Source organism: Sturnus vulgaris, chromosome 5 (assembly GCF_052056855.1).
Source record: "Sturnus vulgaris isolate bStuVul1 chromosome 5, bStuVul1.hap1, whole genome shotgun sequence".
Classification (NCBI taxonomy): Eukaryota; Metazoa; Chordata; class Aves; order Passeriformes; family Sturnidae; genus Sturnus; species Sturnus vulgaris.
In genome coordinates, this window is record NC_142247.1 from 48,755,170 (window position 1) to 48,767,773 (window position 12,604).

The 12,604-nt window shown below is 40.5% G+C and overlaps 1 protein-coding gene across 1 annotated transcript in view; it reads left to right on the forward strand.

Annotated features, from left to right (window-relative positions):
* The first annotated feature begins 329 nt into the window (after nucleotides 1-329).
* Nucleotides 330-12,604, forward strand: part of PKP2 (plakophilin 2) — a 38,398-nt gene continuing 26,123 nt past the window's right edge. Inside the window, exons 1-3 of the mRNA XM_014881599.2 lie at nucleotides 330-570; nucleotides 7,516-7,628; nucleotides 10,104-10,795. Coding sequence (XP_014737085.2) covers nucleotides 363-570; nucleotides 7,516-7,628; nucleotides 10,104-10,795 — 1,013 coding nt within the window. The 5' untranslated portion in view covers nucleotides 330-362. The remainder of the gene's footprint in view (nucleotides 571-7,515; nucleotides 7,629-10,103; nucleotides 10,796-12,604) is intronic.

A 12,604-nucleotide genomic window follows, 5' to 3' on the forward strand; every position in this document is an offset into this window, starting at 1 on the left:
GTGGAGGGCTGGGCTGGGCTGAGCTGAGCTGGGCATGGCTGGACTGGGCTGAGCTGGGCATGGCTGGGCTGGGCTGGGCTGAGCTGAGCTGAGCTGGGCTGGGCTGGGCTGGGCTGGGCACGGCCGTGACGGGCAGCGCCGCCGGACCTTTCCCCCCGGCGGGTAGGGCAGGGAAGCAGAATAGCGGCGAGGGCCCGAGCAGGGGAAGGGGAGGGCCAGTCCCGTGGGTCGAGCCGGGCTGGGGCGGGGAGGGGGCTGTGCCTGGCACCTGTGCGGCGGGCGGGGCGCGTCTCGGCCCCGGCACTGGGCAAGCGGCAGAGGCGCAACAGCTCTGCGGAGCCGAGCTCAGCCTGGCTGTGTCCATGGCCGGCCGCGGGCCCGAGCAGGGCTACATCCGCACCGTGCTGGGCCAGCAGATCCTGGGCGAGCTGGACAGCTCCAGTCTGGCGCTACCCTCCGAGGACCGGCTCAAGCTCTCGGGAGATCGCGCCGGGGAGGAGAAGGCGCTGCGCATCCACCGGCAGGTCCAGCAGACCCTGGCCAGGAAGAGCCGGGGCTCACTGTACAATGGTGAGTGCCCGCCCCGCCCCGCGAAGCTCTCCGGTGCCAGCGGGAGCACGGGAAGGGACCTGGGACACTGCTCTGGGATGGGAGCCCAGCTGGCCCCGTGTCGGCGGCTTCCTGGCCCTGGGGCGTGCGGACTGCTCGAGTAGAAAATCGTGGCTCTGTCATTTCTTCTTTTACTCTTTTCCCACCGCCGCGAGTCAGAAGCTTCTCCCTCCCAACCTCCGCGGTAGCTCGGTGCGTGGCGGGGCCTCTCCAGGCTCTCCGCTGCCCGAGAGGGGAACCGAGCCGAAATTCTCCTAATTCAGCAGCCGCTTCATGTGCTTATTTTAATGCTTTTAGCTTTACCCACTGCCCCTGTTTGCGAAGTGAAATGGGAAGAATCGTAGGAAAAGTTTTGCCTTGTTTAACCGTGAAATTAAAAAAAAATTAAAAAACAAAACAACAACAACAAAAAAACAAACTTAAAAGTTTGGAAAAGTAACTCTAGGAAAGGCATGAATGGGAAGCATAGAACGCTAATGGTATCAGACATTATTTACCCAGTTCTTTGACATGCGTGATACAAATTGACGTCAATCATCCCTCGCTTCCAAGATCTTGTAGCCAGGAGGCCAGACCCGTCTGGAAATCTGCAGCCACACCTTGTGCTCCAGGCAGAGCCCGACCACAACATCAGGCACCCACAGGCTGACTGCCAGGTGCTGAGGGTTAAAGGCAAGATGCTCGAGGGGTTTAGTCTTAACTATTCATGAAAACTTTATATACCATGAGACTTTAATTTTGTTTTTAATGGGAAGATAGGACTGATTTTCAAGTTACATGCCCTGTTGCTCTGTTGTCCTTAAAGAGGTTGTCACCTTTTATTTACTAAAAGCTGTGAGACAAAAGTCTTTATAACCATACTTCACTTATCTATCTTAACAGTAAGACAGACGAAAATTTTCTTGTTCTTTGTCTAGTCTCTATTTAAAAAGCAGCTTATGGCAAAAATGGACATATTCTGCTTGTAGAAAGCAGTTGTACAAATCACATAAATGGGTGTGCAATGTGCAGATAAACATGCAAGTATTTAGCTTGGCTGCTGTCATGTAAATACGGTTTCTAAACATTTTTAGAGTTGCTTAATTTCCTTTTCTCTCAGCAGAGAGCCTGCAAAAAGCTTTTTAAGCAGTACCTTATAAATGATACAGTGTCATGAACCTGAGCTCATGTCTCTAAACCATGCATAAAACACTGTGAAAACGCAGTTCCCATGCTGTCAAGTCATCTTGGCTTCTCTGCAGTACATTAACAGACCTGATGTATTAGTTATAATAAACCAAGATAGTTATCTTGGTTTGCTTTGTTTTTCTAAAGGTCAGGTATTTGATGCCCTTGCATTTCTGAGACACCAAAACTTTTAAACTTCAGGATAAGGGGTGAAAAATGACATGTCTGTAACATGTCTTGTTCATGCAGAAAATGAACTTTTCTTCTTTTAAACGTATTTTTATGGGCAAGCTGTTGTACAATTTTTAGTCCCACTGCAAAACTCAGAAAAAAAAATTAAAACTTAAATGCATTCCATGAATTTATACATACATATAATACATGTATATCTATCTATATCTTAAATACATATATTGTGAATCATAGCCAATCTTGCACTTAACATGTTCACTTTCCTGAAAAATATACACATACATCGATGTGTGTCCCAATGTGCTTTCTATATAGACTTGCTCAAAACTGGCCCATGCTTTGAGAAACATTTGAATTCTGATGTGTAGGGAACTTTTAAAGAATATGCGCTCTTTTACATGCAAAAGCATCCCTTTTTGTGTAGTATAGCCCTTTTCTGACTACATTAATCAAGGTTCCTATATTGTTTGCAGTTGAGGGGAGGATTACAAAGATTTAGAGGGAGCAGTAGCAGTCCCCTGTGATATAACTGTCCTGTCTGTAGGAGTATTTCAGACTTTGCTCAGCAAGGTACTTAGTGCATACCTAACCATAGTGTTCACATGCATGCCTAAAATTAGCCAAGCACATAACCACTGGGTAAGGATAATCAGTGCTAGGAAAGGTCTTGCCCAGTGTCATCGGTGCACACCCATTTTCTAGACTGTGCTGGAAACTTTGAAGCCACAAGAAGCAGTTTGTCAGTCAGCATAATCTCTCCTTAGAGTTTTAAATTAGAGGTGTCTGCTTAGCCTTCAGCACTACTTTTATATGGAAAAACTTACTTTTTCCTCCTACCCTCATACTCTTTGTTGTTCCATGCCCTTTTCCCCCTTTTGGAAGGTGTGTTTCTTTCTGATAATAGAAATTCAGTAATTTTCAGATTTGAGGAGTCCACCTGCTACCAAAAGATTGAAGTTACATATGTCCTCAGCTCTTTTCAAGATGTTGTCAAGCATTGTTAATAGCTTTTCAAGCAGTTCAGCAACAGCTGCAATTTGTCCAGTTTATTCATTGCTGAGTCTTTATAAATTAAAGACTGGGCTGCCCTTAGAAGTTTTGAGCAACCAAAGCAGTCATATCAAATTTCTGGATGCTATTTAAAGATGGAAATACAATGGTAGGTAGTTCCACCTTATCAAAGTAAAAGTGGCATTTGGAATCATAGACTTTAATGACTGGTGTTTTGTCGTACATGCTGCTTTTATTTTATGTACATTTTAGGAATCTTTTAAACTTCATTCTGTTTATGAGTCCATTTGCCTCTGATCTTGTTCCTTTTGGATTTTGATTGGCTTTTCAAGGCATCCTTATCAGATCCTCACTGTAAAATCAGGGGCAGAATTGAGTAATGTATCGTACAAAACCAAATGGTCTAGTGAGCTGCTGGCTGTGTACTGATTCTTTTGCTAACAAATTTTATAAACACAGTGTGTTTAACAAAAACAAAACCAAAGAAACAATAAAAAAAATAAAAGCAAAATTCAATCCTATGTGATTTCCAGATAAACAGCATCAGATATAAACGGTAGAAATCAATTTATTCCTCATATTTATTAATTTCTAAAATTCTTAGTATTTTGTTGTCACAATTGCTTTTAGGGACTCAGGGCACTTTTCTGTCCTTAGCTTTCTGTTTTACAGAATGCTGGCATGTTAACTGTTGCATAGTAATTGTCTGTTTCTATCTTTTTGGGATAAGGAAGTAGAAAAAATATCGATGTTGACTTTCAATTTTTTTTTGGTTTTGTTATATTCCTCGCCTTTGCTTCCTGAGCCAGAAGAAATATTTTTCTTAAATTTGAACCTCTGTGTAAATGTCCTAACCAACACAAAATGTTATAAAAACTCTGGGACCAGGCATGTGCTGGCAGAGTGATGAAGGAGCACAATAAAAAGGAAGGCTCTTTGATCTTGAGAATCAGTGATGGTTTTGATATGCCATTATTAAATGTCATAATCTCAGTCCATCCCGAGTGCTGAAGGATAGAAAAGGATGAAAGGGTGCCCAGTCCAGGAGCGCTGAGGAGTCCCCGTGGGGAGGTGACTACCCAGGTGCCCTGAGCAAGAGGGGACAGTGAGCACTCCAGGTGTCTGACCGTCCCTCAGTTCCTGTTACACTGGTGTGTGCAGGCACAGCTACGCTGACGACTGCACTGAGAGGTTCAAAACCAACATTTGGCTTTCATGGGATCCATTCAAATACTAAAGTGCTGAAAAAGACTCAGAACAGACAGTTACCACTGTACATTATTTAAGGCGGTTTTGATACATCCAGCTCCTTAGTGGAGATAATTGTCTTTTTCATCTACCAGATATCTTGGATATGCTTCTTGTCATTGTTGTTTTTGAAAGCAAAGCAAACATTAGGTTGGTCTGTCTGCAGCTATAGGCAGTGATTGCTGGGGAGAAATTTCCAAGCCTTGGGAGGTGTTGGGCTTGTCACATCCAGGGGAGCAAAGGGGCCTTGAGAAGAGCCTCTGTGGAGACAGATGAGATTTCTGCTCAGTCATCTGTACAGCCTCCTGATACTGTTATTATTTTTACCGGTCTCAGAATTTTCTTGTAACTGTTGCAATGTCAGGTAATTTGTATGCAGCTTTTATTTTAAGCGTGGAAGAGAATGGAGGGGTTCAGTTTGCCTCCTCCATTGACCACAACCAAGGTGTTCCTCAGCTGTTTTAGTTCATATTGACAGGGGAGAGGGAACTGATAAGCAGTTCCCCACACATGGGCGTCTGGTGCTGTCTGAGATGCCTGAGTTGTCCAAAATACCCTTATGGGATGACAGACATGATGCAGGGCCTGCAGCAAACTCAATTTTTTCCTGACTGGCTGCTGGAAATCAAGTGTGGTGTCCTATGGCCTCTCAAATAGTGTTTGTCCCCTGTGGATGAGTAACTGCATCACGTGCTTATTTCCTGAGTGAGTTTTTGTGGGACTTGAAACACTGAGGATCACAGTCAGAAAGTATTAGTCCTAACAGTGAATGAGAACATAACATAAATTTAAAAGATAATAGTTCATGACGTTTTAAAATCAAAACAGTGCACTGAGTATGTAAGGTTTTTGTAGTATGGTGAAAATAAACTGAAGGAAGCCTTGCTGGCACAGGCATGTTCTGATCAGGTCACCTGTTCTGCATCTCATAACTGTTGGAAGGCACAGCATTTCAGTTCCCACTTTTTCCTTTACTACACTGACTTTTGGCACAAGTAACCAGCATACAGTAAAAAGGCATGCCTTTTATGTCTGCCTAATAAATCTACAGGTAAAAGGCCAGCAAAATAATTTACTGATGTGATAAGAGCAAGCAAGAGATAACTGCAAAGTGAAATTCTATAGGCTGACATATGTTTGTCTCTGAAAGAGGAAAATTTTTATTGATGGATAATTTCACAGGGAGACTGAAGGTGAAAAAAGGGGACTGCTTGAAAGATAACTTCATGGTACATTTTTTGATTGACTGTATTTTCTTTTTGCAAGGAAGGAACTGTTAGATATGTATTTTATCCTCAACCAGTTAAAGGATGGCCTTGCTATTTTTAACTTATCCTCTCTTTTGAATTATTTTTGTAATAAAGGTATGCTTAGAGTTACCTAAAATAATACAAAAAATTACTTGCTGAAAGGGCCTTTATGCCCTAAGTAGATAACTGAGAATACTTTCTCACTAAGTATGGTAAACAGGAAAAAAAATACAAACTGTAAAGAAACAGAAATGTAGGGGAATTAGTATTTCAAGATTTATTGTATGAAAGTCCTTTAATATGCAGCAATGAAGAAAGTGAATCTTCAAAAAGCCAGCACTTAGCTGAGATGAACTCTTACTGGGCACCTGAAATAGTACGTTGCTATGTGAATTACATGACACAAATGAGACATCCATACAAATTCATAGAGTTGGGATGTTGGTGCACATTTCTGGGAATTTTTTGCAGTATAAGAGAGCCTCGTTCTCATATACTCAGGTAACCCGTGGGCTGTGGAAACCTTGTAATGTCAGGAAAGAATTATTAGAATCCAAATCATGAGTTTGACCAATCTGCACCATTCCACTCTCATGACACTAAGCTACTGTGAATGTGTCCTAACAAATCACCCCATATGTGTTTAAGGCTGCCAAAATGAGAGAATTGGATGTATGATTACACAAGCGAAATAATTGCAAATTATGATTGAATTAGGCCTCAAATTATCACAGTCTACCATTATATTGGTTTGTATTTTACTATATTATCAGATACACAAATCTGATCTTCAGGATTTTGGGCAAGTCAGTGATTGGTTCTTTAGATTTATTTTCTGTAGTATCTCAGGTAATATTTGCTATTTTGAAAACTGATGGCTAGTTAACTTCTTTATTGACCACTCTTACCTATTCAGCCTAATAGGCCCATTTATGACTGATTTGAGGTCTTGCTTTCAACTTCTGTTTCACCTCTTTAAACCTGTGTTAATTATGTTCCTATATGCAGATTCTCATAGTGATATGGGAATCTCATAAATAATTATTTCATTAATATCTGCTGCTTTTAAAACTTTCATTAATAGAAGCACTCACTCTTTGAAAATGCATTCTGTCGTTGAAAAAAAGGAACAACCTGAAGGTTTTGTTGGCCTGTTTGGGGTTTTAATGGAAGAAATAATCACAATACACTGTTCTATTTTCAGAGCTGGGTCGTGGGAAAAAAGAATCAGAGCAGATAAACTGTAGATCTTTGACATTATTTATAGGATTAGTGAACTTTTCAGGTGCAGATTTGAAATGTCACTGAACAACCCAACTTTTCAGCACCATGAGCCCTAGAGTTTATTCAAAGACTTTGGGTTGTTTGGGTGTAGTATTGAGATTAGTGAAGCATTTTTTGTTCCAATACATTGTCATTAAATTAGCACCTGAGAGAAGAAACAGCAGCAGTTGAGGTAGACAGCTGTGAAATAAAGAGTCTACATTCTGTATGTGCTGTTTGTTTACAACTATACATGGTGAAATCTGCATCTCTAGGGTGCACAGTAACACATACAGACATCAACCCGTGTTTCTCAGCTCCAATCTACAGCTGCAATATTTTCATCTCTTGGGTACTTTGCATGTCATAGTCAGCCAGTGTAAACCATGCATTTATATATTTGCATGTACATTCAAAGTGGTTAGAGTGAAAAATAAGTGTTCTTGGTTCAGTGATACTGTTTCTCAGCACTTAATCAGTTCGTTATCTGGGATATTTAAAATGTCAGTTTGCTTTCCTAAAACATTTTTCATAGCTGCACGAGTCACTAGACTCCTAAAAGCTAAAAATAACTCTTAAGTAAAGTATATGGGGAACTGAAATAAATGGTTTGTATCCTCGGGAAAATGCAAATATCCCTCTATCATTTCCCTGTTCAATTTCAGCTTATATAGATGTCAGTGCTGACTGCTACCTTTCAGTAGTACTGTGTATCATCTTCTATGACAATACCATGTTTTGGTAAGATCTTACTAATATTAGTATTTGGTTCCAGGCAGCCTGCACCGTGCATCCAGTGTACCAGAGCGTGTCTATAACATGGGGATCACTGAGAATGATTTTGCACCAAGGTCTCCCTACAGTTTCTCATATTACCAGGCAAACCAGGTGAGGAAAGGAAGACAATGAGTAGAAATAAATATAGTATCACACACATAGCTTATTCATTTTGTTGCCACAAATAATAGCATTTAGATGGTGTTACACGGTTTGTTTGCTTGTTTGTTTTCTTCTTAAAACCTGATTTTTAGAAAATGAGGGTTTTACAATGAAATCTCTTCATATTCTCCCTTCCAATGACTTCAGAGCCTAGTAGCCAAATTCTAGTCAGTCATACGAATGAGCTATTTGCAGTCCTATAGGGTTTGTGAGAATTGGCATCAGGGTAGAAAATGAAAAATCATATTTACACTCCACTAATGCAAAGGATATGACAAAACAGATCTTGATCCCTCCCACCAGACAGCAGCTCAGTCAGCACATCTGTACCTCAGGGTGGCCAGAGGCCATGCTACCCAGGCAAACAGAATTAAGCATCCAAAACCAAAGAAAAACAGACTGCTTTTGTTTTGCAAATACTTTCATTTACACAAGATAGAATGGTTCCTTATCATTTAAAATACTCCTGTTGTAACCCGTATTATCATAACAAGAATTCCAGCAGTACAGTCCTTGAAATACAATGATGTTTCTAAACCATGTAATCATAAATTCTCTTATTATTTTGGCCAGCTTTTCTTGGGGGTCATGTCCTGAATACTGAGATAAATAATTGGTTTTCTTCAGGGTTTTTGACACCACCCATAACTGGTTTTGTACATGTTTGAAGGAGTGACTGGGAAATCAACACAGTTCAATAGCAATGCTCCTGCATGATCAATTTAGTAAACTGGAAGCATTTTAGCTTGAGAACAGAAACATTTATTTACTAAATAACTGTGTATGAAGGGGGCAATTCCTTCCTAATTTGAGATTAGTCAAGAATGGCTTTTTGTCATTAAAAGTAATAGCCCAGCTTTTGAACAGTCAGTGAAGCAGCTCTGGCTCTGTAGAGGGAGAGACAGAAACATTTACCTAAACACATTTCATTCTCTGTCCTGCCATCCTCTGTTCTCACCTGGCCTGCAGTCCATGATATTTGAGCTGAATCCATTCCTTCCAGAGGAGAGCAGCAAGAGGAAAACTGGAGGTGACATAGGAATCACAAGAAAATAATAGGTTACCAGGCAGGGGGTGGAGACAAAAGAGAAGAAAGTGTAAAAGCTGGGAAAAGCCATGAGGTCTAGTACTTCACATTAATTATTAAAATTATATTTTTATTATTATTAATATAATTATAATTAATTATCCCCAAACAACAGCGAGAGATATCCTTGCATAACTTCTGTAGAGCAAAGAGATATGTCCAATGATCTTTGCCTGAGCCTGCTTGTTTCTATAACCTTTACTCCTTTTGTGGGTCAACTGTCACCCTCAGGATCTCCTCAACAGTGACATTAAGGGAATTTAGTCCAGCACCTGTCTGCTAAGCACTGTTTCTTCAATTAAAAGCTTGTGTAAACTTCTCAGTTTACCTTAAAAAATGCCTTTAATATTTCTAAACTTTAATACAATGTGGAAATGGAAAATATGGAGCTTTCTTTCATGGTTGTATGCCCCTATGCTTACTGATTTTTTAAAAAATTGGTCCACAACTCCTCTATTTCAAGGCCAGATATTCTCCCAAGTTGATTTAGTTCTGGAAGGCTTTGAATGGAATATGCAGTCCAATATAGAGTACAAGAAAAAAAGTATGAGAATCAAGAGGCCTCAAACTGTACCTAAAAGTAAGAATCTTGAAGATACATTCCACAAAGAAAGGTTGACAGCAGTTGATTTGTTTGGCTTAGGAAAGAGAAAATTGTAAAGCAAGATGGTGATCCAGTACAGTCTGTCCCCATTAGGTAAAGGAAGAAAAAGTAATCTAAAATTGCAGCTGTAAAATTAGTGAAGTCATTGAGATGGTGGAATGTTATACAATCTCCTTAATTTTTAAGAGGCTAGATAAGTGGGGATGATCTCTTTTTACTTGCTCCTGTCACAAATGAACACTATGCTAAATAACATGATATTAATAAGGTTATTATCAATACACAGACACTGAAGTATAATATTTTTTGTATCTGATTGATTAATTTTCTTCTGTCAATTCGACAGCCTTGAATTTAGTTTTAGAAGCAGATATTAGTGTTAATCCCCAAGGAGTTTCAACTGAAAAATCTCCATTAATAATCAATCTGTTCATTACTTGGCATAATCGACTTCTGCAACTATTTTGAATTCATGACACAAGACTGGATGCTTAGACTTTGTCTCCTGATATTTAGACTGTAATTCTTCCTGCCTTCATGAGGGAGGTACAAAGAAGTGTGGCAGAGTCCCATTTAATGCACAGCTTTGGCGATGTTCACAGGTTTTTTTTGTGCTTCTGAGAGCACACTGTGGAATTTTTGACTTTACTTTGTTTGTTTTGGTTTCTATGCTGCTAAGCCTAAGTGCTGTGACCTTACTGTGGTTCCTGTTGTTTCACACCCTCTGGAGCAGGTTGCCTCCCCATCCTCTTACACAAATGGCTGGGGGACAAGGATTGCTTACAGGACGATGGAAGAGAGAGCTCAAAGACAGCCTCTGAAAAGACTGGAGGTTTCACCCCAACGAAATCCAGAAAGATTGGCGTACATATCCAACGATTTTCACTATGGCGGAGGGATTTCAGCTGGCTTTTCCATGAGGCACGGAGATTGCCTGAGATCCAGTGGGACTGTGCCGCCAAGATACGCTCGCTCCGAGATTGTTGGTTACAGCCTTCGCGACTCCATGCACAGGGGACACTCCTTCAAGAGGCAGTCCGGCGTGGGGAGTGTCAGCGATGCTGTCTTTGATGGTGCCTACCCCAGTCCCTCTGTCCCTCTGTCCCACCAGCCTCGCAACAGCCGCAGCATGACCAACCTTCTGGAGAAGGAAAACTACCTGGCCTCAGAGAGCGCCATGGGACAAGTGAGGTCCCCGACTGCGTCCTATTTGTCTCAGAACAGGCAATCTGTGAGGTCCAGCTTCTACCAAACTGCCTTCAGAAACACACAGAGCAGGAGGGAAGTTTCCCAGCCAGCTTCCATAGCCAGTGTCACTGCAGAAACGGATGGGAAGAGGATGCCAGTGACAGCTGCTATGGCTGCAGCAGGGAGAAATAGTTTCCTGCAGAGCGAGCAGGTGACCCTCAATGGCTCTCAGCTCGGGTAAGCACAGTGCAGGACCTGCTTTGGCTCTGGGCTCTCAGCTCACAGGAACGTGTTTGTTAGAAAGTAAATTGATAGCTTGTGGGTCAGCAGCCAGCACCAAGTATGAAATATCAGTGCAGAGGAGGCAGAAATTAGATCGGCTTTTAAAAATCCACATCCAGTGCAACAGAGGAAAGGGGAGAAAAAATGTGTGTGTGTGTACAGTGCAGGGTCTACGCCTCCTGGTGAAATTTGGGACCCCCTTTTGCCAAGATTTTATTTAATTATGTCTTTTATTTAATTTTATCAGGAGACATGTAGTCACTGAGTAGTCACTGCGTAATTTACAACCTAAGTCCCAATACACAAAATTGTATTGGCAAATTTTGTGCTCACAAAAGCCCATACAATATCAACACTGGTTCTCACAAGAACAGATCAGAAATGTACCAGTGGAACAGCTTTTGGTAGATTGACAGTTTCCAGTTAAAAATCCTTCATGGTTTCAAGGACACCTCTTAGTATTTATAAACTTCAGGTAAAAGACAGGCAGAAATTTCTCTTAGCTCTGCAGCACCATCAATCCCAAGAACAAATACAAACTGCTCTGTATCCCAAGACTCCAGAGCTTCTCACTATCATGAGATCCTACATGCTCTGAGGGAGTTATCTTAATTTGAAACTCTGTTAACTCCATGCCAAAAACTCCCAAATCTGTCCCCTGACTTCATGAAAATTGTTTAAAATACTGGAAAAGGTTGTTGAAGATTTTTCCCAAAATTACTTCCCCACCAAAAATTCCTTTCCAGAGAAGATTTCAGAATGTTTAAAATCTATACTATTTTCAAATGAGAGATTTTGTTATTTCTGAATTTCCCTTCAGAAGTGAATATCTTTTCATTTTAGAACAATTCTGAATGTTTCCAGAGCTATTATGTTTCAGTGGACAGAACAAGCCACTTCGTATACAGGAGATGGTTATTTGCATGTTTATTCTGCTTTTTGTTGTTTCATAATTCAAATAGGATCCTAAAATTTCTGTTTAAGTGAATCATAGTGTAATTTACAACAGTATTATTAAGAAATGGCTTTTTTCCCCATAACTGTGTAGCTGTTAAGTTCATTTTTCAAAGACTTATCTTTCTTCTTTTTCTGAGTTTCTTGCTGTGTGAGAAAAGGCATTAGCTGATATCACTGCTATGTGCAGATCAGATGTTTTTTGTTGTCAACTATATGTTGTGTGTTGTGATTATATTTGCAAACATATATGGTATTGTGCTCATTTCTGGTCTGGATTGAAATTTTCATCTCTGGGTGAGGCAGGATTTAAGAGATCTGACATTAATTATGTTGACTTTTAAGTATTCAGACTTTGAACTAGTAAGTCCAAAAAAGACCAGCTGAGAGTTCACAACAGCTAAAGATTTTGGAGTAGCAATACTGAAAATTGGTACTTGGTTTTGTTTTTCAGTAAGACAATTTATAAACATGTATCCCATTGATTTAATAATCTTCTTAGGCTTTGGTGCATTCTTGAATGCATTTCTGAGCCACAACCAACAATTTTTATCTTGAATTACATGTAGGAGCAATTTTGGCTTTTCTTTGGCACCTTTCCTAGGTGCAGACACTGCAGTCTAGTTATCTGTCTGTACAGGCATCAGCCAAAGTATTTTAATACCTGCAGATGTAAAAATCGGTCTTGAATCATTGTGCAAGTGCCTTGATTGTGACCATGTTAACTGAGATGGAAGATTTGTGATCTATTAGAAATCTTTGTGATGGCATAATTCCTTAAGTGCAAGGTTTTAGGTTCAGTGTTTGCCA